At 48.5% G+C, this 25644-nt stretch overlaps 1 protein-coding gene across 1 annotated transcript in view; it reads left to right on the top strand.

The window, feature by feature from the left end:
- The window catches only part of LOC138258805 (zinc finger protein 567-like), a 376430-nt gene extending 357502 nt beyond the window's left edge, over positions 1-18928 (top strand). The window contains exons 10-11 of the mRNA XM_069206041.1: positions 15371-15431; positions 18581-18928. Of these exons, the coding sequence (XP_069062142.1) occupies positions 15371-15414 (44 nt within the window). The 3' untranslated portion in view covers positions 15415-15431; positions 18581-18928. The remainder of the gene's footprint in view (positions 1-15370; positions 15432-18580) is intronic.
- Positions 18929-25644: the final 6716 nt, after the last annotated feature.

Here is a 25644-nt window from a genome sequence, read left to right as displayed (position 1 = left end):
ACTGCACTAGGTGCAGAGCCACTTTACTTAAATATGCCCCTATGTTTATTATTCTTTCGTTGTGAAAGGGGCGGGCCATATGGGATGACAGGTATGAGGGGAGTGCACTGTGCGACACACATGCGCACTGTGCTGTCTCTGGAGAGAGCAGGCACAGGCTCACAGTCTGCCTGGGAGCGCTCTGGCTGGGCACTCCCAGCCAATCCTAACGCTGCTCTGAGCAGCGTCAGGATTGGCTGCAGGGCAGGCTGGGAGCCGGTGCCTGCAGCGACAAGGGTAAGAGGAGTGGTGCGCCGGCAGTGAAGCAGGTACGTTTTGTTTTTTATTTATTTTTTATTGAATGTGCCCCCCCCCACGGCACTGCACCTGCCCCACCCCTTCAGAGCGCAGTGAGCCACGACTGGTTTACAGACCACAGGCAGCTGCAGGTGCTGAGTGTAAAGATCACCAGCCACTGTAGGCGCTGAATGTAGAGACCACAGGCCACTGTAGGTGTCAGTCTATGCTGAGTTTAGAAACCACAGGCCACTGGAGGTGTCACAGTCTATGTATGGTTTAGAGCTCAGAGGCCACTGTAGGTGTCATAGTCTATGTATGGTTTAGAGACCACAAGCTGCTGTAGGTGTCACAATCTATGTAGGGTTTAGAGACCACCGATCATTGTAGGTGTCCCAGTTTCTGTAGGGTTTAGAGACCACAGGCCACTGCAGGTGCTGAGTTTAGAGACCACCGGCTGCTGTATGTGCTGTGTTTAGAGACCACCGGCTGCTGTAGGTGCTGTGTTTAGAGACCATAGGCCACTGTAGGTGCTGAGTTTAGATACCAGCGGCTGCTGTAGGTGCTGTGTTTAGAGACCACCAGCTGCTGTAGGTGCTGTGTTTAGAGACCACCGACTGCTGTAGGTGCTGTGTTTAGAGACCACCAGCTGCTGTAGGTGCTGTGTTTAGAGACCATCGGCTGCTGTAGGCTGCTGTAGGTGCTGTGTTTAGAGACCACAGGCTGCTGTAGGTACTGTGTTTAGAGACCACCAGCTGTTGTAGGTGCTGAGTTTAGAGACCACCAGCCACTGTAGGTGCTGAGTTTAGAGACCACCAGCCACTGTAGGTGCTGTGTTTAGAGACCACCGGCTGCTGTAGGTGCTGCGTTTAGAGACCACCGACTGAGGTAGGTGCTGAGTTTAAAGACCACAGGCTGCTGTAGGTGCTGTGTTTAGAGACCACCGGCTGCTGTAGGTGCTGTTTTTAGAGACCACCAGGTGCTGTAGGTGCTGTGTTTAGAGACCACCGACTGCTGTAGGTGCTGTGTTAGAGACCACCAGCTGCTGTAGGTGCTGTGTTTAGAGACCACCGGCTGCTGTAGGTGCTGTGTTTAGAGACCACCGGCTGCTGTAGGTGCTGTGTTTAGAGACCACCGGCTGCTGTAGGTGCTGTGTTTAGAGACCACCGGCTGCTGTAGGTGCTGAGTTTAGAGACCACCGGCTGCTGTAGGTGCTGAGTTTAGATACCACCGGCTGCTGCAGGTGCTGAGTTTAGATACCACCGGCTGCTGCAGGTGCTGTGTTTAGAGACCACCGGCTGCTGTAGGTGCTGAGTTTAGATACCACCGGCTGCTGTAGGTGCTGTGTTTAGATACCACCGGCTGCTGTAGGTGCTGAGTTTAGATACCACCGGCTGCTGTAGGTGCTGAGTTTAGATACCACCGGCTGCTGTAGGTGCTGAGTTTAGAGACCACCGGCTGCTGTAGGTGCTGAGTTTAGATACCACCGGCTGCTGCAGGTGCTGTGTTTAGAGACCACCGGCTGCTGTAGGTGCTGAGTTTAGAGACCACCGGCTGCTGCAGGTGCTGTGTTTAGATACCACCGGCTGCTGCAGGTGCTGAGTTTAGAGACCACCGGCTGCTGCAGGTGCTGTGTTTAGATACCACCGGCTGCTGCAGGTGCTGTGTTTAGAGACCACCGGCTGCTGTAGGTGCTGTGTTTAGAGACCACCGGCTGCTGTAGGTGCTGAGTTTAGATACCACCGGCTGCTGCAGGTGCTGAGTTTAGATACCACCGGCTGCTGCAGGTGCTGTGTTTAGAGACCACCGGCTGCTGTAGGTGCTGTGTTTAGAGACCACCGGCTGCTGCAGGTGCTGTGTTTAGAGACCACCGGCTGCTGCAGGTGCTGTGTTTAGAGACCACCGGCTGCTGTAGGTGCTGTGTTTAGAGACCACCGGCTGCTGTAGGTGCTGAGTTTAGATACCACCGGCTGCTGTAGGTGCTGAGTTTAGATACCACCGGCTGCTGTAGGTGCTGTGTTTAGAGACCACCGGCTGCTGTAGGTGCTGTGTTTAGAGACCACCGGCTGCTGTAGGTGCTGTGTTTAGAGACCACCGGCTGCTGTAGGTGCTGAGTTTAGATACCACTGGCTGCTGCAGGTGCTGAGTTTAGATACCACCGGCTGCTGCAGGTGCTGTGTTTAGAGACCACCGGCTGCTGTAGGTGCTGTGTTTAGAGACCACCGGCTGCTGTAGGTGCTGTGTTTAGAGACCACCGGCTGCTGTAGGTGCTGTGTTTAGAGACCACCGGCTGCTGTAGGTGCTGAGTTTAGATACCACCGGCTGCTGTAGGTGCTGAGTTTAGATACCACCGGCTGCTGTAGGTGCTGTGTTTAGAGACCACCGGCTGCTGTAGGTGCTGTGTTTAGAGACCACCGGCTGCTGTAGGTGCTGAGTTTAGATACCATCGGCTGCTGCAGGTGCTGTGTTTAGAGACCACCGGCTGCTGTAGGTGCTGAGTTTAGATACCCCTGGCTGCTGTAGGTGCTGAGTTTAGATACCACCGGCTGCTGTAGGTGCTGTGTTTAGAGACCACCGGCTGCTGTAGGCTGCTCTAGGTGCTGAGTTTAGAGACCAAACTCTGCTAGCGGTGCTTCGGATTTGAGCTTAAACAAGTACATTGTGGTCATGTTTTATGATGTCTAGATCCAGCACATATGTCAGTCACGCTACACACATTTGATTTTGTGGACTCGGGTTGGTGCTTGCATCGTCTTTTTGTATCACTCTTTACCTCACCAAGCCAGTGTTACTCATCATCATTGATGGAATGTGTGTGAAAACTTAGATTACTTGTATGTAAGTGTTTGAATAGAATATTTATGTTTCTTTGTTGAGTAACTACACAATAGTCCAGCCATGAATTGCGGTATTTTATCAGTGATGGACAAATATTCAGCATGGACGACAGTTTATTTTTATTTTTTCTGCAAAGGATTGTTAATTGAATATTTGTATGAATGGCAAAGTCACGCTTATGGTTTTTTTTCTGACATTAACATGTTGGAGCATCAAAAGGGATCTCACTCTGGTCACAGGAGGAGATTTCAGATCTTCTCTTTATGAGGTAGTTCATCCTTGCCACTTCTGTTCTGCAATATGTTCCAGCTTTTCACGCGAAATGTGAATGTACATTCTTTTGTGTAATTCAGGATGCATTTTTGTTGTGCTGTTTAATATTGATTAGTACTTATGGTACACACGAATCATTTGGTTTGTGATACCGAAGAATGCTACAGTTCTCACGAACAGGAATGTGCACATCTGTCCCAGAGAACCACCTCCTATTTGTGCGTTTCCCTTCGGATGCTTTATGTACAGGCTGTGGTATATCACACATACATTTTAGGCATACGTTGCAAAAAGAGCCATTCTAAAGCTCTCACCCCATCTCTAGTGTTAGTAATGTTGTGCCTGTGTCACTCAGATTTATTGAGTGTTGGAAAGTGGTACCTACAACTAGAAATAACACCACAGTCACAAATAAGGTCAACTCAAGTGTCAATAAATTAACGCATGCTCAACCCTTGGTAGCTTAGCTGATGAGCCGTCAAATTTAACTTTGGAGACAGTACATAAGTGAGAGGAAACACACAGTAAACATCTAATACCAATTTATAAGAATAGAGAATATTTTTGGCTTCAGAATTACACCTGAATGCCAAAATTCCAATGTAGTAAACCAAAGATATGCATTTTTAAAGATAAAGGCCCATATTTATGGAAAGTTAGCGTTGGCTTAGCATCATTTTGTTTACGCTAAAGCAGCGCTAACTTAACTCCATATTTATATTTTGATGCTAGACCTGGCTAGCGTCAAATTATTGGAGTAAGCGCCATTTTTCGGAAGTGCCAACCCACCTTGGGGCATACTTATAGGCCCCTAGTGCCACCTTGAGCCACATTAATGTAATTTATTTTGATGTCTGTGGCCCAACGACCCCAAAATCCCCACGCCGTAGTTACAGAGTGGCGAAATTCATGCATTGTGCCACTCTGTAACCCTTTGCACTACATTATGCCTGCACTAGGTATAATGTATGCAAAGGGGGTGTTCCCCCCTTAGGGGAGCCGGAAAAATGGCGCAAGGAAATCTATGAGATTTCCTTGGTACATTTATTACAGCACTTTTAACGCCTGCTGAAGAGCAGTCATTAAAAGGGGGCTTCCATTCTTTCGAATAGGCCCCTGTGTACTCTGCAGGAGTCGTGCCAATATTTTGGCACGACTCCTGCAGAGTACATCAATAGCGTCATAAAAAACAATACAGCGCACACATGGTGGTGGTATGCGGGTGCAATGGGGTGCAGGGAAAGTGGCGCTGCACTCGGTGCAGCACCACTTTCCATAAATCTGCCCCCTTGTGTCTCATTGCGACAATGAGATGCAAGGTAGGCGTTTCCATCCAAAAAATGACACTAGACCTCTAGCGCCATATTTACCTCCTGATGGAAAAACAACGCATACCAAGGAAGCGGACCCCAAAACTTATGCTAACTCCGATTAGCGTCAAAATTTAGGCCCATATTTATACTTTTTTTGCGCAGCATTTGCATCATTTTTTTACGCACAAGCGGTGCAAACTTACAAATTATAATTGTATTTTGTACATTTGCACTGCTTTTGCGTCAAAAGTGGATGCAAAAAAAATATAAATGTGGGCCTTAATGCCTGGTCAGACCAGGCGTTAGAAAGAGGCCCACACACCACCACTTAATGAAAACACACAGAAAGAGCATTTGCAACCTTCAGGACAGCATGGAAGTTGTACTGCTCTAGCTTGGCACCCGCAGCAGACGTCAGCGAAGACAGCAGGTCCCTCCTCCACCACCGCAGCAACCCCAAACACCACTACAGCAGCCACAAAGGCAGAGCAGAAGATGGGAGAGGATCTTCAGACAGCGGACAACCATCCTTGGCCTCAGGGAACAAGATGTCATCAGGATGCACCGACTGAACCGGGAGTCCATTGTACGTCTGCTGCACCACATTGCCCCACACATCACAGCAAATGTGCAAACTTCTACAGTAATTCCACCCATGAAAAAATCTTGGACACGATCATGCGCCTCACACCCCACCACATATGCTTCCCAAACACCTGGCAACTGCAGCAGCAGACCAAGCAAGGTTTCTACCAAATTGCTGGGTTCCCGCATGTGCTGGGTGCAATGGACTGCACCCATGTCCAACTGGTGCCAACTAAAGCAACCAAACATCTATATAGGAACCGCAAACACACCCATTTGATCAATGTGCCGGCCATTGTGGACTGCCATGGGCACTGCACTAACATCCCAGCAAAATACCCCAGCAGCGTCCATGATGCCTACATATTCCGCCATTCCACTATCAACGAGCAGTTCCAATATGGCAATGGCCTACTCGTAGGTAAGCCACCATACCAATCATTACACACACAACACACCAACCATGTAGGACAAACAAGACATCCACCACACTAAGGCCCATATTAATACTTTTTTAGCACCGCATTTGCGCCACTTTTTGACGCAGAAAGCACAAATTGTATTTTGTAAGTTTGTGCCATTTTTGCATCAAAAAGCGGCGCAACTGTGGCGCTAAAAAAGTATAAATATGGGCCTAATTTCTCATATGCATAATACCACACTACACCGCAATCGTTGCACATCACAAACACATACACCCACATGTACATAATACAGCCGCAACCTGACTGGAATCACCACGTGTGGAGCTATGCTCCCTTTGCATACAGAGGCTGCCCACAAACCACTACAAGTGCCCACTGGTTGACAACTAAATACAGATTCCACACACATTATAGCAAAAAAACAATAATTCAGCTACGCCAATGACATAGGCCATGGTAAAGAAAGTCACACATAGGCACAGCCCCACGTAAATCACGGTGTGCAAGCCTCTGGTAGTGCCTATATCAAATTCCACCCAAGTGGTGCCATTACCAACTACATAGCATCTACACATACCTTACATACCTGTAGTGTGCACATACACCTGTGTGCTACATTGTGTTGCACACATAGGAATGCAAATTAACCTGCCATGAAAGACCAAGGGACAGAATCATGGGAAATGGTGTAGCACCTACTCCAGTGCCACCTCACATGCGCCCCTTAGCGCCCCCTAACACCACCATGTCTTTTCCGTATACTAGAAACAGTCCACCATGGTGCAGAGTTTGTGCAAATGTGTAAATAGCGTGGATGCCATAGTAGGATTTGGTAGGAGTATTGAGGACATACCTGACCTTTCATGCACCGTACATAGGGACCCATGTGAAAAATAGGTGTGCCCAAGCCTGCACTGTGTAGGTGTTGAGAGTGTCTGTGATAAATCATGTATTGGAAGCTAGGAAATACTACTGCACCAAATTAGATCATCCTACTCGATGTACGGTGTGATTCACACCCTTGTTGACTAGATGGATGGCACAACCACAAAGGGTCACTAAGGGCCGTATTTATACTCCGTTTGCGCCGAATTTGCGTCGTTTTTTTCGACGCAAATTCGACGCTAAACTAACGCCAACTAACGCCATATTTATACTATGGCGTTAGAGGCGAATAGCGCCAAAGTTCCCGGAATGTGCGTCATTTTTTAGCGTGAACCCCTTCCTTGCGTTAATGATATGCAAGGGAGGCGTTCCCGTCTAAAAAATGACTCCCAGGCCTTTACGTGGTATTTATACTCCCGGGCAAAAGAGACGCCCGGGAGTGGGCGTGGCTAAAAACGGCGCATTTGCGCCGCTTTTTAACGCCTGGGTCAGGCATGGCGTTAAGGGACAAGTGGGCTCAAAATGAGCCCAGAGTGCCCTCCCCTGCCCCCAGGGACCCCCCCTGCCACCCTTGCCCACCCCAGGAGGACACCCAAGGCTGGAGGGACCCACCCCAGGGACATTCAGGTAAGTATTTTTTTATTTTTTTTTTATAATTTTTTTGGGCATAGGGGGGCCTGATTTGTGCCCCCCTACATGCCACTATGCCCAATGACCATGCCCAGGGGACAGAAGTCCCCTGGGCATGGCCATTGGGCAAGGGGGCATGACTCCTATCTTTACAATGATAGGAGTCATGTTGATGGGGGATGGGCGTCGAAAATAAATGGCGCAAGTCGGGTTACGACGATTTTTTCGACGTAACCTGACTTGCCCCATTTTAAGACGCCCATGCGCCATTTTCCCCCTACGCCGGCGCTGCCTGGTGTACGTGGTTTTTCTCGCGCACACCAGGCAGCGCCGGTCTGCTTGCGCCGGCTAACGCCATTCAATAAATACGGCGCCCGCATGGCGCTTCAGAATGGCGTTAGCCGGCGCAAAACTTTTTGACGCTAAACTGCGTTAGCGCAGTTTAGCGCCAAAAAGTATAAATATGGGCCTAAGTGTCACACTGCATGCATAGTGCCACATGGTAACTCGGAGGGCACGATTTGGCTTTGTAGGGCTACCATTGTGTCTCTACATCTGACACCACTGTGGTGCAAGGAGATGGTAGGTTCCATCCAACAATAGGACACTGCCTCAAATATGGACTACACAACACATCTTTGCAATGGTTTAACCATCAGTATGGAATTAATATGACAATTCCCTGGTCCCTGAGCCACTACCCAATATTGGCATGTCCCTCAACATAGACCTATGAAACCATTTCGCAAAAACAGGAACATACATTATACCACAAGCAAGCCTGAGTCACCACTCCTCCTACAACTAACAACTGCCATGGTATATTCCAAACCACTATCAAGCTTTACCAACACATCTTCTCTCATTCCTTTGCAGCCGATCAAGGTTACGGCATACTGCCTTGGGTAATGACCCCATTTGTTAAGCCCACAACGGTTGAAGAGCATGCATGTAACGAAGGGCACAGAAGAACACGCAATGTGGTGGAGAGGACATTTGGGCTTCTGAAGTCAATGTTCAGTTACTTGGCCCTGACAGGAGGAAGCCTCTTGTATGTCCCACCACTGGTATGTAAAATAATACTGGCATGTGCAATCCTCCATAACATATGTATAAGAAAAATGTGTCAGCATGGTTACCTAGTGTTCTCTGTATAACAACATACAGCACATAGCAGTACACACCACTCATTGTCACTCACATGACAGAACAAGTGCAAGGTAGCAACAGTTATTAAATGGGAGTAGAAGTAGCCGTATATCTTGTATTTGGCTAATAAAAAACACAGCACTGAGATGATTTCACACATCAACATCATTCAGTCATGATAACAGTTACCTAGGTTGTGGCATGCTGGAATAAATGCATACCCATGTTCAACTGAGGATGTGGATGGACAGCTGAGAGATACCCACAGATACGTGCAAATACAACACGTATAGTCACTTGGAGATAACACAAGTGCTGTGGCAGGTATAATGTCATGTGTGTGTGGCCCTCGTTATATCTCACAAATACCGGCAATGGGATGGTAAACTATCATGTAGCAAGTAGGAGAAGATGTCAACATCCACAATTTACACAAGTCACATGCATCCTGTCCATGTATGACCAGACAATGTTGCTGTAGAAGATGCGTACAAAGTGCAAGCAGCCTAAAGAATGGGAGCAATATAGGAGACAATATATACCTTACAAGTAATGTGGTAAAACATGGAGAAGGAACGCACATAGACCAGTTCAGACTGTCTACATGTGAACATTCAACATATGTACAGAGAGGGTGGCCAGGTCAGTTCATAACCCAGTCATGTTTATCACTCCCATAACCTGGTAGTTGCCCATTGCATGCCAACGTGACAGGAGGAAGTGACAGATAACACCACCTGTCCCCTGGCACATTCCCAAAATAGAAGTCACAACAGAGATACAACCCCTAACCAAGCTGCCCATGGAAATTACTAAGGACATCAAATGATGAGACATGTCCAACACCTACAAGTACCCAGTCCTCTGCACATAAGAGGGGAAGGTTGACATCAATGTGATATCCTGGTCTGTTTGATCACAATTGTGCATGTGTCTGTCTGCAGGGGAGCGTGCATTGCTCTTCTGATTAGCGATCATGAAGAGGCTAGATCCCTGCTCAAAGCACCCTAACACCACTGCTCTTGCTACATAAACGTATGACATTTTCAGGGGTCTAATGCATGTGCACAGTAAACTGGAGCTCCGTAAACCTGTCCCTTCACATGCAACCATGGGTTTGTGTTGCCATAAAAACTCCAACATTAGTGATGAAAGTAGGCTGCCATCTATATCAGACGGCAACACTGCTACACAGTAGTATGCCATTGTATGTGACAGTCATAAAAAACATGGGGTCAGATTTACAGAAAAGTGGTGCAGCACGGTGCTGTGCCAAAATTGGCAGCGCCGTGCTGCGTCACTTTAGAAACGCAGGGATGCGGCGTATTTAAGGGAATCCGATGCACCCCTGCGCTGGTGCTAAATTTAGCCACCAGCGCTAATGCAGGCATCCTTGCACCATTGTGCGAGGATGTCTGTGTTTAGGGGTGTGATTGTTTATGTGCGTAATAAACAATCACTAATGGCGCTTTGGCACCTTAGTGTGGGCTGCACAGCACACAGAAGTGCCAAAGAGTCATTTTCAAATGATTGTTTATGTGAAGGAATGGACACCTTCCCGCACATAAACAATAATTTCTGGCATTTTGCTTTTTCTACATGTGAAGCAAAATGCAGCATGCATAGAAAAAGCAAAAATTGAGGAAGAATAAAAGTATTCCTCCTGGTTGCGCCTTGCTAATGCCACCCCTGTGGGTGGCATTAGATTTTGCCGCTGCCTCAGGTTTACGAGATTTCATAAATCTGAGGCAGCATAAAAAAGCAATGGGTGTTGCTGTGGCACGCCCATAGCAACACCCATTGCACGCCCCTTCCACGCACAGTGCTGCGTGGGAACGGGCCATATTTACAAGGTGGCGTTAAGCCACAAGAAGTGGCTTAACGCCACCTTGTAAATACGACGCTGTGGTTAGCGCCACCGGCGCATCACTAAAAGTGGCGCTCCAGTGGCACTAGGGGCCTATAAATACGGCCCATGATGTGGACGAATGTGAGTGCCTAGTTGGTGGCATGCACAGATATATCACGTAAATCAGCACACACGTACCACTGAAATGGCTCAGCATGGTGATGTGTATAGGATTCTGAACAAAAGGCAACCTACCGCAAGTGTAAGGGCATATGTATCACAAGATCACTGACTGAAAGAAATTACCTTCACATGTGTTCTGAAATACAGAAACATAGGCGGCACTGATATGACTACACAGGCATTTGTCAAAGCCCAACATGTGTCCATGCAGGAAGATAGTTATGTAAGGTTTCACATCCCATTAACACACCACTGTGGTCATATGTTACTGGAATGACACTACACATATCTTTACGCACACACGGCATATAGCAACCTTCAGTGACACGTGTTCATACCAACACACCACAGAGTGGACACACATGCATACACAAATTGCCAGGGGAAACGTGATGTCAACCCAGTCCTAGTCCACTGCATCCTCTAAGTACAAATTGCCATGGCAGTCACATGCCTTGCCATCTTTTGGACATAGGTCATCATAAATATTGTGTTGTTGGTATGTGTACATTTGTATATCAGACATAACAATGTAGTACTCCCACAAATAATTGTTCAAACACAAATGTACACTCATAGTACACACGTGCTAATATGGATGTGCACAAAGTGTAGCTATACATGCACATTTGCTCAAGCTATGAGTAATCGCCTGCAGCAGACACATAAACAAACCTATAAGCTCAGCATACCAATGTCACCATAAAGATACGACTGGATAGTTACACACATGTAGCCATACCATAATTACACCATTGTTGCATAGCCCATGTGACATGGTAAGGGAATATGCGTGCAATCAAGGCGTACATGGCAAAAGTCCATGCATTTTCGTCATGCGTCACAAATTAATGATGCAAGCGGCTCATATCTACACTCTGCAATGCCAGAAATATTATGCCTGGCCCTTGAGTATCTATCAAACGTCCACAGGCCTTTTCATGCACAATGGGGTAAAATCAATACATGACCATCATGCGTCAAAAATATAGATGCAAACACCTAAACCTCATACTTTTCCGCACAGCTAAAAGACGCCTGGACCCTGAGCGTCTATTGCACGCCCACAGGCCTTTTGATGCACCATGGGGAAAAATGGACGCACAACCGCCATGCGTAAAAAATGTATACGCAGACGCCTATACCATACTTTTCTCTCCAGCAAAAAGACGCCTGGCCCCTGAGCGTCTATGGCACATTCACAAGACTTTTCATGCACAATGGGGGAAAAAACAACGCATAACCGCCATGTGTCAAAAAAAGATGCATGCCTGGAAACGTGACGCACAGACCCAGGAACTGATGAAACAGGACATCCTGCCTGCATACACAGTACAGTAAATCCACTTTCACTGGAGAAGTGTGGCACAATGGTTAGAACGGCAGACCCTGATGCAGAGATCTGGCCCGGGACCAGGGTTCAATTCCCGCCTCGGCGGGTCTTGGGCTCAAGTCCCTTGGACCAAATAATTCTCGCCTCTGTGCCTAATCTATTTAATGGGTTCCACTCTGTAACTCTGGGCAATAGCTTGCTTAATCTCCCCAGCGGCCCTGACAGCGCTTGGATGCCTGGCTTCACCCTGGGGGTTGCCCAGGAGTGGGTGCTTCACAGGGAAAAGCCAGGAGGGGTTCCACAGCGGTATGCGTACAGCGCCTTGAGACCCTAATGGGTAAGTAGTGTGCTATACAAGTGCAAAGTTTACAGTTTTTTCACTTCACAGTCTTCTTGTCTGTGACTGTGTGAGGGTGTGTATTTTTTGTCTTTTAATCTGTCTCTTCTATTATAATTGTTCTGTATCTGTCACTGTATTGTGGGTTGTTTGTCTGGGGTAGGATTGCTTGTTGAGTATTTGGGGTAGTTGGGGTACTGTTAGGGCATTTATTTTTCTGCCAACTGCATTTGCAGTGCATGATGTCGGCCGATGGGCTGGGGGGCTTCATTTGGCTGGTACAACATTACCTCCCCATGATACTGGTACTGGGTGGCTGTGTAATTCAGGGCTACCCCCACAGAGGCCATTAAGATGTGGTGGGGCAAGGTGCTCCACCACCTGACTAGAGATTTTGCCACCGGAAGGAATGACCACCAACTGAAACACTGTTGGGCTGACCTCATCACAAGGGAGCAAGATCTGCAGGATCACCTGGGCTTTGAGATTGGTGGAGCAGTTGGGAAGTATCCCATTTCCATACCAAGGGCCAGATGTAGCAAGGGTTTTGCGAGTCGCAAACGGCGAAAAACGCCGTTTGCGACTCGCAAAAGCCACTTTGCTATGTAGAAATGCATTTTGCGAGTCGGATCCGACTCGCAAAATGCATTTCCGAATCGCAAATAGGAAGGGGTGTTCCCTTCCTATTTGCGATTCGCAATGGTATGCAATTCCATTTGTGACCGCGTATGCGGTCGCAAATGGAGTCGCAGTTACCATCCACTTGAAGTGGATGGTAACCCATTCGCAAACGGGAAGGGGTCCCCATGGGACCCCTTCCCCTTTGTGAATGGACCCAAAACATTTGCACCACTCCCTGCCCTGAAAAAACTGAAACAAAAGGTTTAGGGAAAACGGGCTACATTTAAAAAAAAAAAAAACTGCTTTATTTAAAAGCAGGTCGCTAACATGGAGGCCTGCTGACTACAGCAGGCCTCCATGTTAGCGAGTGCCTATACTCGCAATGGGGTCGCAAACTGCGACCCACCTCATAAATATTTATGAGGTGGGTCTTTGCGACCCCATTGCGAGTTGCAGAAGGTGTCTGAGACACCTTTCTGCATAGCAAATTGCGACTTGCAATTTGCGAGACGCACGGACTCGCAAATTGCAAGTCGCAATTTGCTTTCTTCCTGCATCTGGCGCCAAGTTCATTATTTGCATGTGCATGACAGGTGCTGATACGTTTGAGTGCAGCATGTTATGTTTAAGGATCTGGACATGTGGTATTCTGCCTGTATGAAAAGCCCCAGCGCCACCTTACGCCTGCCATTCTAATGTACAGTAATTAAGCCAAGGCAGGGCAGATGTGCGATCTTCCCTGCACAACCATCACAAAGTGTTGTGATGCATGCATTGGGCAACTCGGTATTGAGCAGCACAACATGAGGCCTGTGCCATGCATCATGTATGGGGGGGCAACACCTGTTTGGGGGGTAAATGTAAAAGCATCTGGGAAAAATAAGGAATACCTAAATCCCATTTTTCATGCACTTTGAACGGCTGCTTAGAGCAGGTGTTATACGGGGGCATATAAATGTATCTGATGGGCCCCTATGTACTCAGCGTCGTGATGACCTGTTTTGTTGCAACTCCTGCTGAATACATAATTTTCCTCCATATAAGTAGATGCAGTTGGACCCTGCATCATGCTGTGCCTTAATTCTCATTAGGCACAGACATGGCGGGGGTAAGGGGTGCACTGAGCGCCACATGAACTGTAGTGATGCACTTGGTGCTGCACCACTGTCATTCAATCTGCCCCTTTGTGTCATTGGCCAAGGCATGTAAGGGAGCTTGACTATGCACTGGGTCCAGACTACTAGCACTTTCCTCTTGCTGTACATAGTGTATCACATACACCCCAAATTATGGCCCTCATTATGAACATGGCAGTCTGGCACTAATTACTGCCACCGGCATGGCAGTCCAGACTGCCATATAATATACGTGGCAGAACTGCCACTTTTGTAACTCTGCCACTGCCAGGCTTCTGCCACCAGGCACCCGGGCAGTGGCAGAGTTACATATCCGACAGGGCAGTGCTGCAAGCAGCGCTGGCCGCCGGATAATATGTCAGGTTCCACCAGCCTTTCCATGGCGGTTCACCCCACCAGGGAAAGGCTGGTGGAATGGGTGTCTCAGGCCACCATGCACAGCCCCGTTGTGCATTTCACTACCCGATTTATGCGCAGTCAAATGCGCGATGGGTGCTGCTGCACCCACTGCACTGCTACATTGCTGCTGGCTCCATTTGGAGCCAATGTCAATGTTCAGGCCCTACATTTGCCGGCCCAGCTGAATGTTCTTTATGTGGCCGGCGGGGGGTTCTGTGCGCCGGCGGTCTTTTGTTGACCGTCAGAGCCGAGTTCATAATGAGGGCCAATGTCTATCACCACACACACATGTGCTGAATTAGCACCACAGGCCTGCTGCATCTTACTGGCAGTATGGGGCTGCCCTGCATCTGCTCCATCACTGGCACATTGCTCAGAAACCTGCACCAACACATGCATCCTTGGACCACAGAGCAAGTGTGTCTGTGTTGAGGCATCTGTCTATGCACATGTTCTTATCCCTCCCTGGACAAGTAATGGTATACAATGTCAACAATGTCTGGCCACACAGTATTGGCAATACATCTGTAATTTCAATCAATCAATGTGCAAGTGGGTACAACTATTTAAACATAAGTAAACTCCCATAGCATTACTGCCCTTGTGTGTGCCTTGTGATGGGACACACATATTAGTAACTACAAACAAGGATGTATCACAGCATTCCTCAACATTTTGCAATACCCTTACAACCCCTGGGCAGCAGTTTGTCAGTTTGCTGTGACAATGAGGTAGATGTCTTTAACATCTGGGGCAGGCTCAAATGCTATGGGTGTCACAGTGGGGATGACCACTGCCACAACCATCGCTTGGCCCTCAGATGCAGTATACGGTGTCATGCAGTCCCATATGGTCATGGAGGTGTAAAGCTAACAAACACCAGCATGACAATGCCATGTATATATGGTGCAGTGAGAAGCACCACAGGAGTGTCTGGGAAACTGATGGTTTGTAGGTGCCATGGTCTCCCTTATCTAAGACTATGTTTGATTGCCTGATCACAGATGTTTGTCAGTTGCTCTGATCTACCACTAGTTTGACTTGCTCACTCAGCCTAACAAGTTGATAGTAAACAAGTTATCCATTAACTGATCTGTACAAATATCACTAAGCAATGTTTTCCATTAATGTCTTGCAGGTGGACCTCAATCCCTACACCTTCGGTCAGGTCGCCAGATTTGAAAACCCTGTTGCAGCCAGTAAGTGTCATCTTGTGCGTCACGTGTGCCAATCCAGGGTTTGGTGCGAGTCAGTCAGATGTGTGGAATGCTATGAATAATGGTTTTGCCTGACCAATGATATGATACGACTCATGGTGGCCCTCCGTCCTCGGACCCCCACCCACCCCTGCCAGCCACGCAAGAAACCTCGGCTTCATCCTGGACTCCGCCCTCACCATGTCCAAACAGGTCAGCGCCGTCTCCTCCTCCTGTTTCAACACCCTCCGAATGCTCCGCAGAATTTTCAAGTGGATTCCAACAGAAACCAGAAAGACGGTGACCCAGGCCCTCGTCAGCAGCAGACTTGACTACGGCAACGCACTCTACACAGGAATCCCAACCAAAGACATCAAACGCCTCCAACGTATCCAAAATGCCTCCGCCCGACTGATCCTCAACATACCCCGCCGAAGTCACATCTCCCCTCACCTAAAGGAACTCCACTGGCTCCCGGTAGACAAGAGGATCACCTTCAAACTCCTGACCCACGCTCACAAGGCACTTCACAACACCGGACCCTCCTACCTCAACACCAGACTTCACTTCTACACCCCAACACGTCAACTCCGATCCGCCAACCTCGCCCTCGCCATCGTACCCCGAATCCAGCGCAAGACATCCGGCGGCAGATCCTTCTCCTTCCTCGCCGCCAAGACCTGGAACTCTCTCCCCACATCCCTTCGCCAGACCCAGGACCTCCTCGCATTCAGAAGGCTCCTCAAGACCTGGCTCTTCGACCGATAAACCAGCAGCGCTCCCCTCCCCCCCCCCCCCCCCCCCCCCCTCAGCGCCTCGAAACCCTGACGGGTACATAGCGCGCTTTATAAATACTATGATTGATTGATTGATTGATATCATTGGAGTTAGGATGGTGACATCATGTTTGTTGTAATGTTGAGCACTAAGAATGGCTCGGTTGTAGCAAAGGGCAACGTGTGCTGGTATGGAATTGTGGATATTAGGAAATGGAATGGCTGGCCACATTGTCATTGATGTCTACCATGATAGGTGTCAGGGCAGCTATTTATGTACATAGCATGCCTGTTGACAACAACTTTGTCACAGCACTATTGACAGCACTGTGTGCTTCACATAGCTTACACTTACAAGATGGTGCAGATGTATTTTATATATATATATATATATATATATATATATATATATATTTAGGTCTCTAGGGGGCCTGTGTAGGAAACACTTGCACCACAGGTGCCTCAGTACCCTTCAGATATATATTGAGGCTGTAGTGCTGCAAGGACCCGTATTGTGCTGGACAACAGTCAGTAGTGTTTACAATTAGGAGACAACCCAGCTCCAGATGGGTGTGGGAAAAGTCAATGAATTTTCCTTCTCAAGCCAGCTCTCAGCAGAATTCACAACATGGTCCTGCCACCATGATATTTGTGAGTGATTTAAGTCACATCACATGTGCATATGATGTGAATGCTGAGTGCGTACCTGGTACTTTGATGATGTCTGACATGCATGTGCACATAATGTTCAATATATAACAATACTGTTGCAGCACCCAGTACAGTGCGAAAGACACTGTGGGCCTAAGGGCACCCATACATCCACCATCTGTGTGCCGTTTTACACATGTAACAAAACATAGCACAGGGTAGGGGGCATTAGTTCTTTAATGTGTAGACAACTTTGATGTGCAGGTCAGGCTTTGCCCAAACTTTCTGGGGACATTGCATTATTTGTACATGTGGGCACTTTATGGGCAATGGTGTGCCCTCTTGTAAGGTAGGCCAGGTCTTAAACCAGGACACACGAATGAAGATTTACCAAACCTTAGAATAGCCGGGGGGAAGTTTCCAGACCCCCTATCAGATGGCCCTCACCTTGCATCCATGATGGCTGGGCAAGCCTTGATGTTTCACCAGGGGTGTCAAAGTGGTGGATTGCATGTAAAGCCCCTCTTATGGACAAGGACACAGGAAATCTAGACTTGTTGGGGCATGTGATCCTCACAAGTTTGATAACACAAATGTTGATCAAGGACAATTTAGTCCACACACCTCTGGGCCCTGATGGTCAACAATGGATAGCCGTCATCCCAGTGTTATGTAAATGATACTGTAGATGGCTAGTAGGAAATAGTCATAGATGAGGATTAAGTAATTGTTGAGGATTGAGTGGTGGACCGTATGTGTTATCTGCAGTTGTAGTATACATTATGGGGGTCATTATGACCCCGGCGGTCAGAGCTAATGTGGCGGTAGTACCGCCAACAGGCTGACAGCACTTACCACCACGTTATGACAGCCACCGGGCTGGAGATTGGAATCTCCAGCCCGGCGGCCGCCATTGTGCTGCCAGCGGTATTATGTCCGTGCCTACCACCATGGTTTTCGTGGCGTTCATAACGCCACGAAAACCATGGCGATAGGCCTTATTAGTGACAGGGAATTCCGTCCCTGTCACTAATAGGAGATCCCCTCCCCCCAAACCTCCCTGGATGTCTCCCTACCCCCGTACATCCACGTCCGCCCAAAACTCATACGCAGACACACACTCATCCACACATAATTATTGGCGCATGCATACATTAATTCACGCACACATCAAAACATACACACAGACATGCATTCACATTTCCATACATGCATGCACTCACACATTCATACACGCATGCAAACAACAAACACTCGCATTCATGCACACACATACATGCACACACACACACACACACACACACAACACCCCTCACCCCCCCTGTCAGAAACCCGACTTACCTTGATCCAGGGGGTCTTCCAGCAGGGGACTGGACGGGGCGCTGCTACCGCCAGCAGCACCCACCAGTAGAACACCGCCAGGCCATTTTATTTTTCATAATACGGCTGGCTGCAGTCTACTGGCGTGGCGCTGATGGTGGTAGCAGCGCCAGTAGACTGCCATCCGCCAGTATGGCCACAGCCGGATTTCCCTCCTTCTTGTGGCGGAAATTCGGCTGTGGTCATATTATGGCGGACGGATGGTAGCCGCGGCGACAGTCTTTTGGCAGCCGTCGCCACGGCAATAGGTGTTTTTTACTGCCATTGTCATAATGGAGGCCTACATAATACTGTTCAACTTCTACCCAATGCTGAATCTGATGCTTGAATCTCCTCATTTTTCAGCTGCCAATAGGACACCTGACCAAAGGCATGCATTACACAAAAGGGTTGAAAGGTACAGGCACATTTTGGAAGTGGATGCTGGATACCACAGGATGGGAAGAAGGTTCCGCAAGGAATAGGCTATTGAGGAATGGCGTGCGTTTGCACATGGGAAACCTCCACAGCAGCCGCAAGAAAAGAAGGACAGTGTGGGCAAAACATCAGGGGTGCAGGGGGCCTCAACAGGTCCAAACCCTTCCGCATCTGCTGCACCCGTTAGAGCCAGGCACCTGTGCAGCCACCTGCTGAAGGCATGAGAAACCAATTTGAAAGACATATGAGACAGGACATGGCCAACATAATGGCCAAACTGGAAAGATTGGAGAAGGAGAGTGCCGACAACAAGAAGATGTTGAAGTTCATAAAAAAATAAACTGAAACAAATGTAAAAAATGTAAAAAGCTTGTTCCACAGCTTCCCAGTTTCTTCCCCTCCCTTTTACTGTTGTACATAGTTTCAGATTGGGTTTTAAATAGGTAGTATTAGGTTAGTGTTGGGTAGGCATAAGGTAGATTAAGTATAGTTGGGGGGTGGGCTTTTGTACTTTTTTATTGGGGGAATTGTGTATAAAACTATAGATACAAAAATAAAAAAAATAAAAAATAATATATATATATATATATATATATATATATATATATATTTGTTTAAGCCATAGGTTAGGTTAAAACGTGTAGACATAGTTGATGTTGTCCTACTTGTGTCTTGTCTCTTAAGGAGGGTGGTGGTTACATATCTTAAGGAGGGTGGTGTTACATGTCTAAGATAAGTTTAGAATAGGTTAGATAGGTGTAGTTGTAAGTTAAGTTGTTAGTTTAGTGTAGAGTAGTTTTTAGGCTAGTAGTAGGTATATGGTTGTTAATATTTTACACTAATCCTGTTTCTATAAGACTAGTTTTTTTCAAAGTTGATTGAGTGTCTGGGGGTTCTCATGTGTGCACTGGCCAGGTTGAAGGAATGGCCTATGGTATGCTTAATGTCTTGATTTCCAAGGATTACCATGTGCATCCCCTATGACCAAGGAGCTGTCAGATTGGCTGCTAAATAACATCAACTAGTCCATACTTTTGCCATCCAATGTTCCAGCTATTCACAATGTGTATGTATACTTTATCTTGGACAGGGAAGTATGGAACTTCAACTGTCATTCGTGGGGTTTAGCAGTTTCATTGTTGGCAAGTGTGTCACATCTGACAACAGGCACAATTGGTACTGTATCCTGCAACACTGACAGGTGCCCATCACTGATAAGGTTAACTTATTCTGTCCCATACAAATTTGTGGTACTGGTACTCCCATCTGGGTAAATTACCATGGACTTGGTTCTGAGCCATACATGCCGTATGTCGACTTCAAAGGACATCTGTTCAATATTTGTATAGAATACTCAGTAAGTTGCTTGTAGCCGACAACACTATCATTCACCTTTCTCATGTTAGGATCCTAGGGCCGGAGGTTTTTACCCATTCTGTGTCTATGGGAAAAAGTGTTCGTACATATGGCCCCTAGTGTGTGGGTTTGTGTCTGACAGTCATGCACTCATACTGATTTTCTGCACTCATTGACATTGATTCACATAATGCAATAATTTAGCTGAGTAGATAAATCACAGTAAACGTAGAAATGCTACATGTGCACAAGTTGCTTTCTTTGCAGGTGCAAGTGTATTTTCAAATGCTATACAATGTCCAGTTCCCAGACCCCATGAGTGAACTTAGCCATATGTTGCACAATCAGAGTCCAGGGTTGAGGGGCATGTCATGAGACCTGGTTAGGAGTAGTGTGCATTAGTGAGGAGGTTGAAAATTGCCAATTGGTAAGAATGGAGTCAATGACGGTACATAGCAGACAAGTTGTTAGAAATGGGGTCTTTGGTTGGCAGTCAGGTTACCCCTGTCCAAGCAAGGACCCTCACTCTAGTCAGGGTAAAGGAGAATCACCCTCAGTTAACCCCCACTCACCCCCTTGGTAGCTTGTCACGAGCAGGCAGGTTTAGCTTCAGAAACAATGTGTAAAGTATTTGTAGTAACACACACAGTAATAACATTACAAAATGCACACCACACCAGTTTAGAAAAATAGGTAATATTTATCTAAATCAAACAAGACCAAAACAAAAGAAATCCAACACACACAAGTCAAGATATGGATTTTAAAAAGAATAAGAGTCTTAGGGGGTCATTCTGACCCTCGCCGGCGGCGGATGCCGCCGGCCTGGCAGGAACCGCCAGAAGACCGTACCACGGTCAAAAGACCGCGGAGGTCATTCTGAGTTTCCCGCTGGGCTGGCGGGCGACCGCCAGAAGGCCGCCCGCCCGCCCAGCGGGAAACCCCCTTCCACGAGGATGCCGGCTCCGAATGGAGCCGGCGGAGTGGAAGGGGTGTGACGGGTGCAGTTGCACCGTCGCGATTTTCAGTGTCTGCCACGCAGACACTGAAAATCTATGTGGGGCCCTGTTAGGGGGCCCCTGCAGTGCCCATGCCAGTGGCATGGGCACTGCAGGGACCCCCAGGGGCCCCACGACACCCGTTCCCGCCAGCCAGGTTCTGGTGGTGAAAACCGCCAGAACCAGGCTGGTGGGAAGGGGGTCGGAATGCCCATGGCGGCGCTGCTTGCAGTTGCACCGTCGCGATTTTCAGTGTCTGCCACGCAGACACTGAAAATCTATGTGGGGCCCTGTTAGGGGGCCCCTGCAGTGCCCATGCCAGTGGCATGGGCACTGCAGGGACCCCCAGGGGCCCCACGACACCCGTTCCCGCCAGCCAGGTTCTGGCGGTGAAAACCGCCAGAACCAGGCTGGTGGGAAGGGGGTCGGAATGCCCATGGCGGCGCTGCTTGCAGCGCCACCGTGGAGGATTCCCTGGGGCAGCGGGAAGCCGGCGGGAAACTGCCGGCTTCCCTTTTCTGACCGCGGCTTTACTGCCGCGGTCAGAATGCCCCCGGAAGCACCGCCAGCCTGTTGGCGGTGCTTCCGCGGTCGTTGGCCCTGGCGGTCCATGACCGCCAGGGTCAGAATGACCCCCTTAATCCTTAGAAAACAGTGAGAATGCTGTTGTTACGCAAAGTACCTGGTTTACATAAAAAATAAAGCCGCACAGGTGAGCATGTGCCAGAAAAGTCTGCGATGCGTTGATTCCTTACTCACAAGTGAGGCCATGCGTCATTTCCTTCTCCGGTCGGGTCGGCGATGCGTCCCTTTTCTCCGTCTCAAGAGAGCAATGCGCCGATTTCTGGATGGGCACTTGGGATCCGGGCAGGATTTGCATAGATTTTTTACGCCCAGGGATGTTGCGTTGAAATCCGGTCACACGGAAACCATGCTGCGTACGATTTGCATTGTTATCAGCAGCCGCTAGCGAGTGTTGCGCTTCGTTTCTCCAGCCACAATGCGTCGATCTTCCAGCTGCGATGCAGGCGGCGCGTCGATTTCAGCCACAAGGCTGCAAGCAATTCGTTTATCAGCCGCGTTGAAAGTGGAGCGCCAAAAATATCCCAGCACAGCAGTCTTTGCATGGATATCAGTCCTTTTCCACCAGCTTCAACTTTCAAGGGCCCAGGACAGGATGGGGCACCACTTGGCAGGGCAGGAATCTCACCAGAGAGTCCAAGTGCTGGCAGAGGAAGTCTTTGATGGCCCTGAGACTTCAACAACAGGAGGCCAGCTCAACTCAAGCCCTTGGAGGTTCTTCTCAAGCAGGAATGCACCACAAAGTCCAGACGTTGTCCCCTTTCACAGGCAGAAGCAGCAACTGCAGGATAGCCCAACAAAGCAGGCACAGGCAGGGGCAGCACTTCACCTCAGCTCTTCTCTTTGGCAGAGGTTCCTCTTGAGTCGAGAAATTATCTTTAAGAAATCTAAAGTCTGGGGTTTTGGGTCCACTACTTATACCCCTTTCTGCCTTTTAAGTTGCCCAACTTCAAAGACAAGTCTCTGTTGTTTACAAGATCCTGCCTTGCCAAGGCCAGGCCCCAGACACACACCAGGGGACTGGAGACTGCATTGTGAGAGGGCAGGCACAGTCCATTCAGGTGTAAGTCACCACTCCTCCCTCCCTTTAGCACAGATGGCCCATCAGGATATGCAGGCTACACCCCAGCTCCCTTTGTCTTTCTGTCTAGAGAGGATTCACAAACAGCCCATCTGCCAAACTGACCCAGACAGGGAATCCACAAACAGGCAGAGTCACAGAATTGTTTGAACAAGAAAATGCCTACTTTCTGCCCTCATGTTAACCTATGGGAGAGATAAGCCTTGCAACAGTGAACACTGAATTTAGCGGCATTTCACTGTTAGGACATGTAGCACACATCAGCATATGCCCCACCTTTAAAATTCATTGCACCCTGCCCAGGGGGCTACCTAGGGCCTGCCTCAGGGGTGCCTTACATGTATAAAAAGGGAAGGTTTAGGCCTGGCAAGTGGGTACACTTGCCAAGCCTAATTGGCACTGCAAGACTGTACACACAGACACCGCAATCACAGGTCTTATTCATATTTACAGGGCTACTACTGTGGGTGGCACAACCCGTGCTACCGGCCCATTAGTAGCATTTGATTTACAGGCCAAGGGCACCTCTAGTGCACTTTAATAGGGACTTATTAGTAAATCAAATATGCCACTTGTGGATAAACCAATCAACAATACAGTTTATACAGACAGCATATGCACTTTGCATGGTTAGCAGTGGTAAAGTGCCTAGAGTCCTAAAGCCAACAAAAACAGGTTCGAAAAAATAGGAGGAAGGAGGCAAAAAGTTTAGGGATGACCCTGCAAAAAGGGCCATTTCCAACACAAGTCAACAGCAGTGCAGCTGGGTGAAGAGAGCACATTTCCTACTGTCACAACACTGGCATGAACTAAGGAGGTTCTGGTGCTACCGGGTGCTTTTTCTTGTGAATGTTATTCCTTCCACATCTTCATCCTCTGATGTGTGTTGTGTGTCCTATGCCATGGCTGGTGCTGTTGTAGAGGTAGAGGGGGCCACACACACTTCAGGGGATAGAGATGCGGAGTCAAAATCCCCAGCAGCTGCCATTTGTGGGAACACATAAGGGGTATCACTGCAGCAAGGAGGAACTGATGATTTTCTAACACCACAGGAACATCACAGTGGTAGGCAGCCATGTTTTCCCTGTGGGAAGCGACTTCCCACTGTATGGACTCCAGGGTATTCTGCATAGCCCCCAGCCTGTTATCTGTTATGCCGCTTCCACTTTGGGAGGGCAATTGTTGTAGCCTCTCCCTCATGACAGCAGCTATGTCGGCCAGGTACTGCTGGAGTCCACGTAGCGGGAGTGGGTGCCTCTGATGGCAGCTGAGTTGTCCTGATTTGGACTGAGGCACCTCTGCACTCCCTCTAGGCTGCCTACCATGGTCTCCATCCCCACCCGCACCTGCTTGGTCAGCTCCCGCTGTACTCCTACCACTGTCCTCTGAAAGGTGATCTCTGGGTCCTCAGAATCCAGGGCTGTGTCAGTGCTGGCTGGTGGTTTGTGTTTGTAGCTGGGTGGTTCATTTGGAGACCATGCAACACTATGTGTCCTCCCTGTGACTAGAGGTGGTGTCTGGAGGGATCCTAGGACATCCTGGAGAGTCTATTCATTGATGGCTGGCAGCTGGTCATCCATGTCATCTGAAAAATCCAGGACAGGCAGCGCAGCAGGAGGTAAGCCATCATCCTCTGCAAAGAGATAGTGTAAAGTCAATCGTAGATTGTGGCTGTTGACATGGCACATCATTCAGTTGCTACTGGAGGCTCAGTGACATGTTACTGACCCAAGGTTTTAGTTGTACATTATGGCCCTCATTTCGACCTCAGTGGTCTTTTTTAAAGACCGCCGAGGTACCGCCGTGCTGAAGACCGCCAGTGCAGGTGGTTTTCCTCGCAACGTATTATGACTGCTGGCAGCCCTCCTTCCTTTTTCAGACGGAGAGCCACCAGCACTATCAGTGCCAGGGAAGGAATTCCCTGGCACTGATAGTGCCTACCGCCATGGATTTCGTGGCGGTTCCAAACCACCCGAAATCCATGGCGGTATGCAGGGTCCTGATACCGCCGGCGGTCTGGTGACAACCGCTGGGCTGGAGACCGAGGTCTCCAGCCCAGCGGTTGTCACCGCCCTGGCGGTCGGAGTGGAGAAGTGGCGGATGACCATGGCGGTAACCACCATGGTCATATTTCCATTTTTTTTTCCACCGTCCTGTTGGCGGTTTTACCGCCACTTCTCCCCCGTCCGCCAGGGTCGTAATGAGGGCCTATGTGTTGCATTGTGCATCACACATGGGTCAAGCTCACAAAGTATTTTGGGGCATATTTAGGGACCCAAGCACCACCTAAGTGTCACTTTTGGTGAGGCTCCGGCGGCACAATTCCCTGTGCCGTATTTACAAGGTGGGTATAAGCCACTTTTTGTGGCTTAACGCCACCTTGTAGATACAGCCCCTTCACATGCAGCACTTTGCGAAGAAGGTGCGGCAATGGGTGTTGCTGTGGGTGGCTGTGGGTCACCTCTTTGACCAGCATGTCATTCTCCTCCTCTCGAAAGTGACACTTGCACTTTCTCTTCTCCATCTCCGGGGACTTTTCTGGACCCTCCTGGGTGGTACTTGGGTGATTGGGGTCTACCTGGGGTCTCTCCTGGCAGGATAACTCCATCTTCTCTTCTAATTGCAATTTTTCCTGCTTGTGCATTTTGTTTTGATGCTAATGCTGTAAAAAATGGCGCTAACCCATTTTGCAACATGTTTACGTGCCGCAAAATGGTCTAACATCACTGCATTGGCGTCATATTTCTTCACATCATGTTGCAACGGTTAACATATTTTCTTTATGCTAACCATTCCTTAGCACCATTGTGCGTTATTTCTTCAATATGGAGAACGGATGGTGCTAGGGAATGACGTTAGCTCGCTTAAAAAAACAAATGACGCACAACTGCACTAGCGCAGTTGTGCGTCGTTTTTCTTAAATATGGGCCTAAATGTATAGATGTGCTTTCTAGCGCCAAAAAGCGAAAAGCTCC

This window comes from Pleurodeles waltl, chromosome 9 (genome assembly GCF_031143425.1).
Source record: "Pleurodeles waltl isolate 20211129_DDA chromosome 9, aPleWal1.hap1.20221129, whole genome shotgun sequence".
NCBI classification, from domain to species: domain Eukaryota; kingdom Metazoa; phylum Chordata; class Amphibia; order Caudata; family Salamandridae; genus Pleurodeles; species Pleurodeles waltl.
The sequence above is the reverse complement of the archived record's forward strand: the minus strand, read 5'-3'. Positions and strand labels throughout refer to the sequence as shown.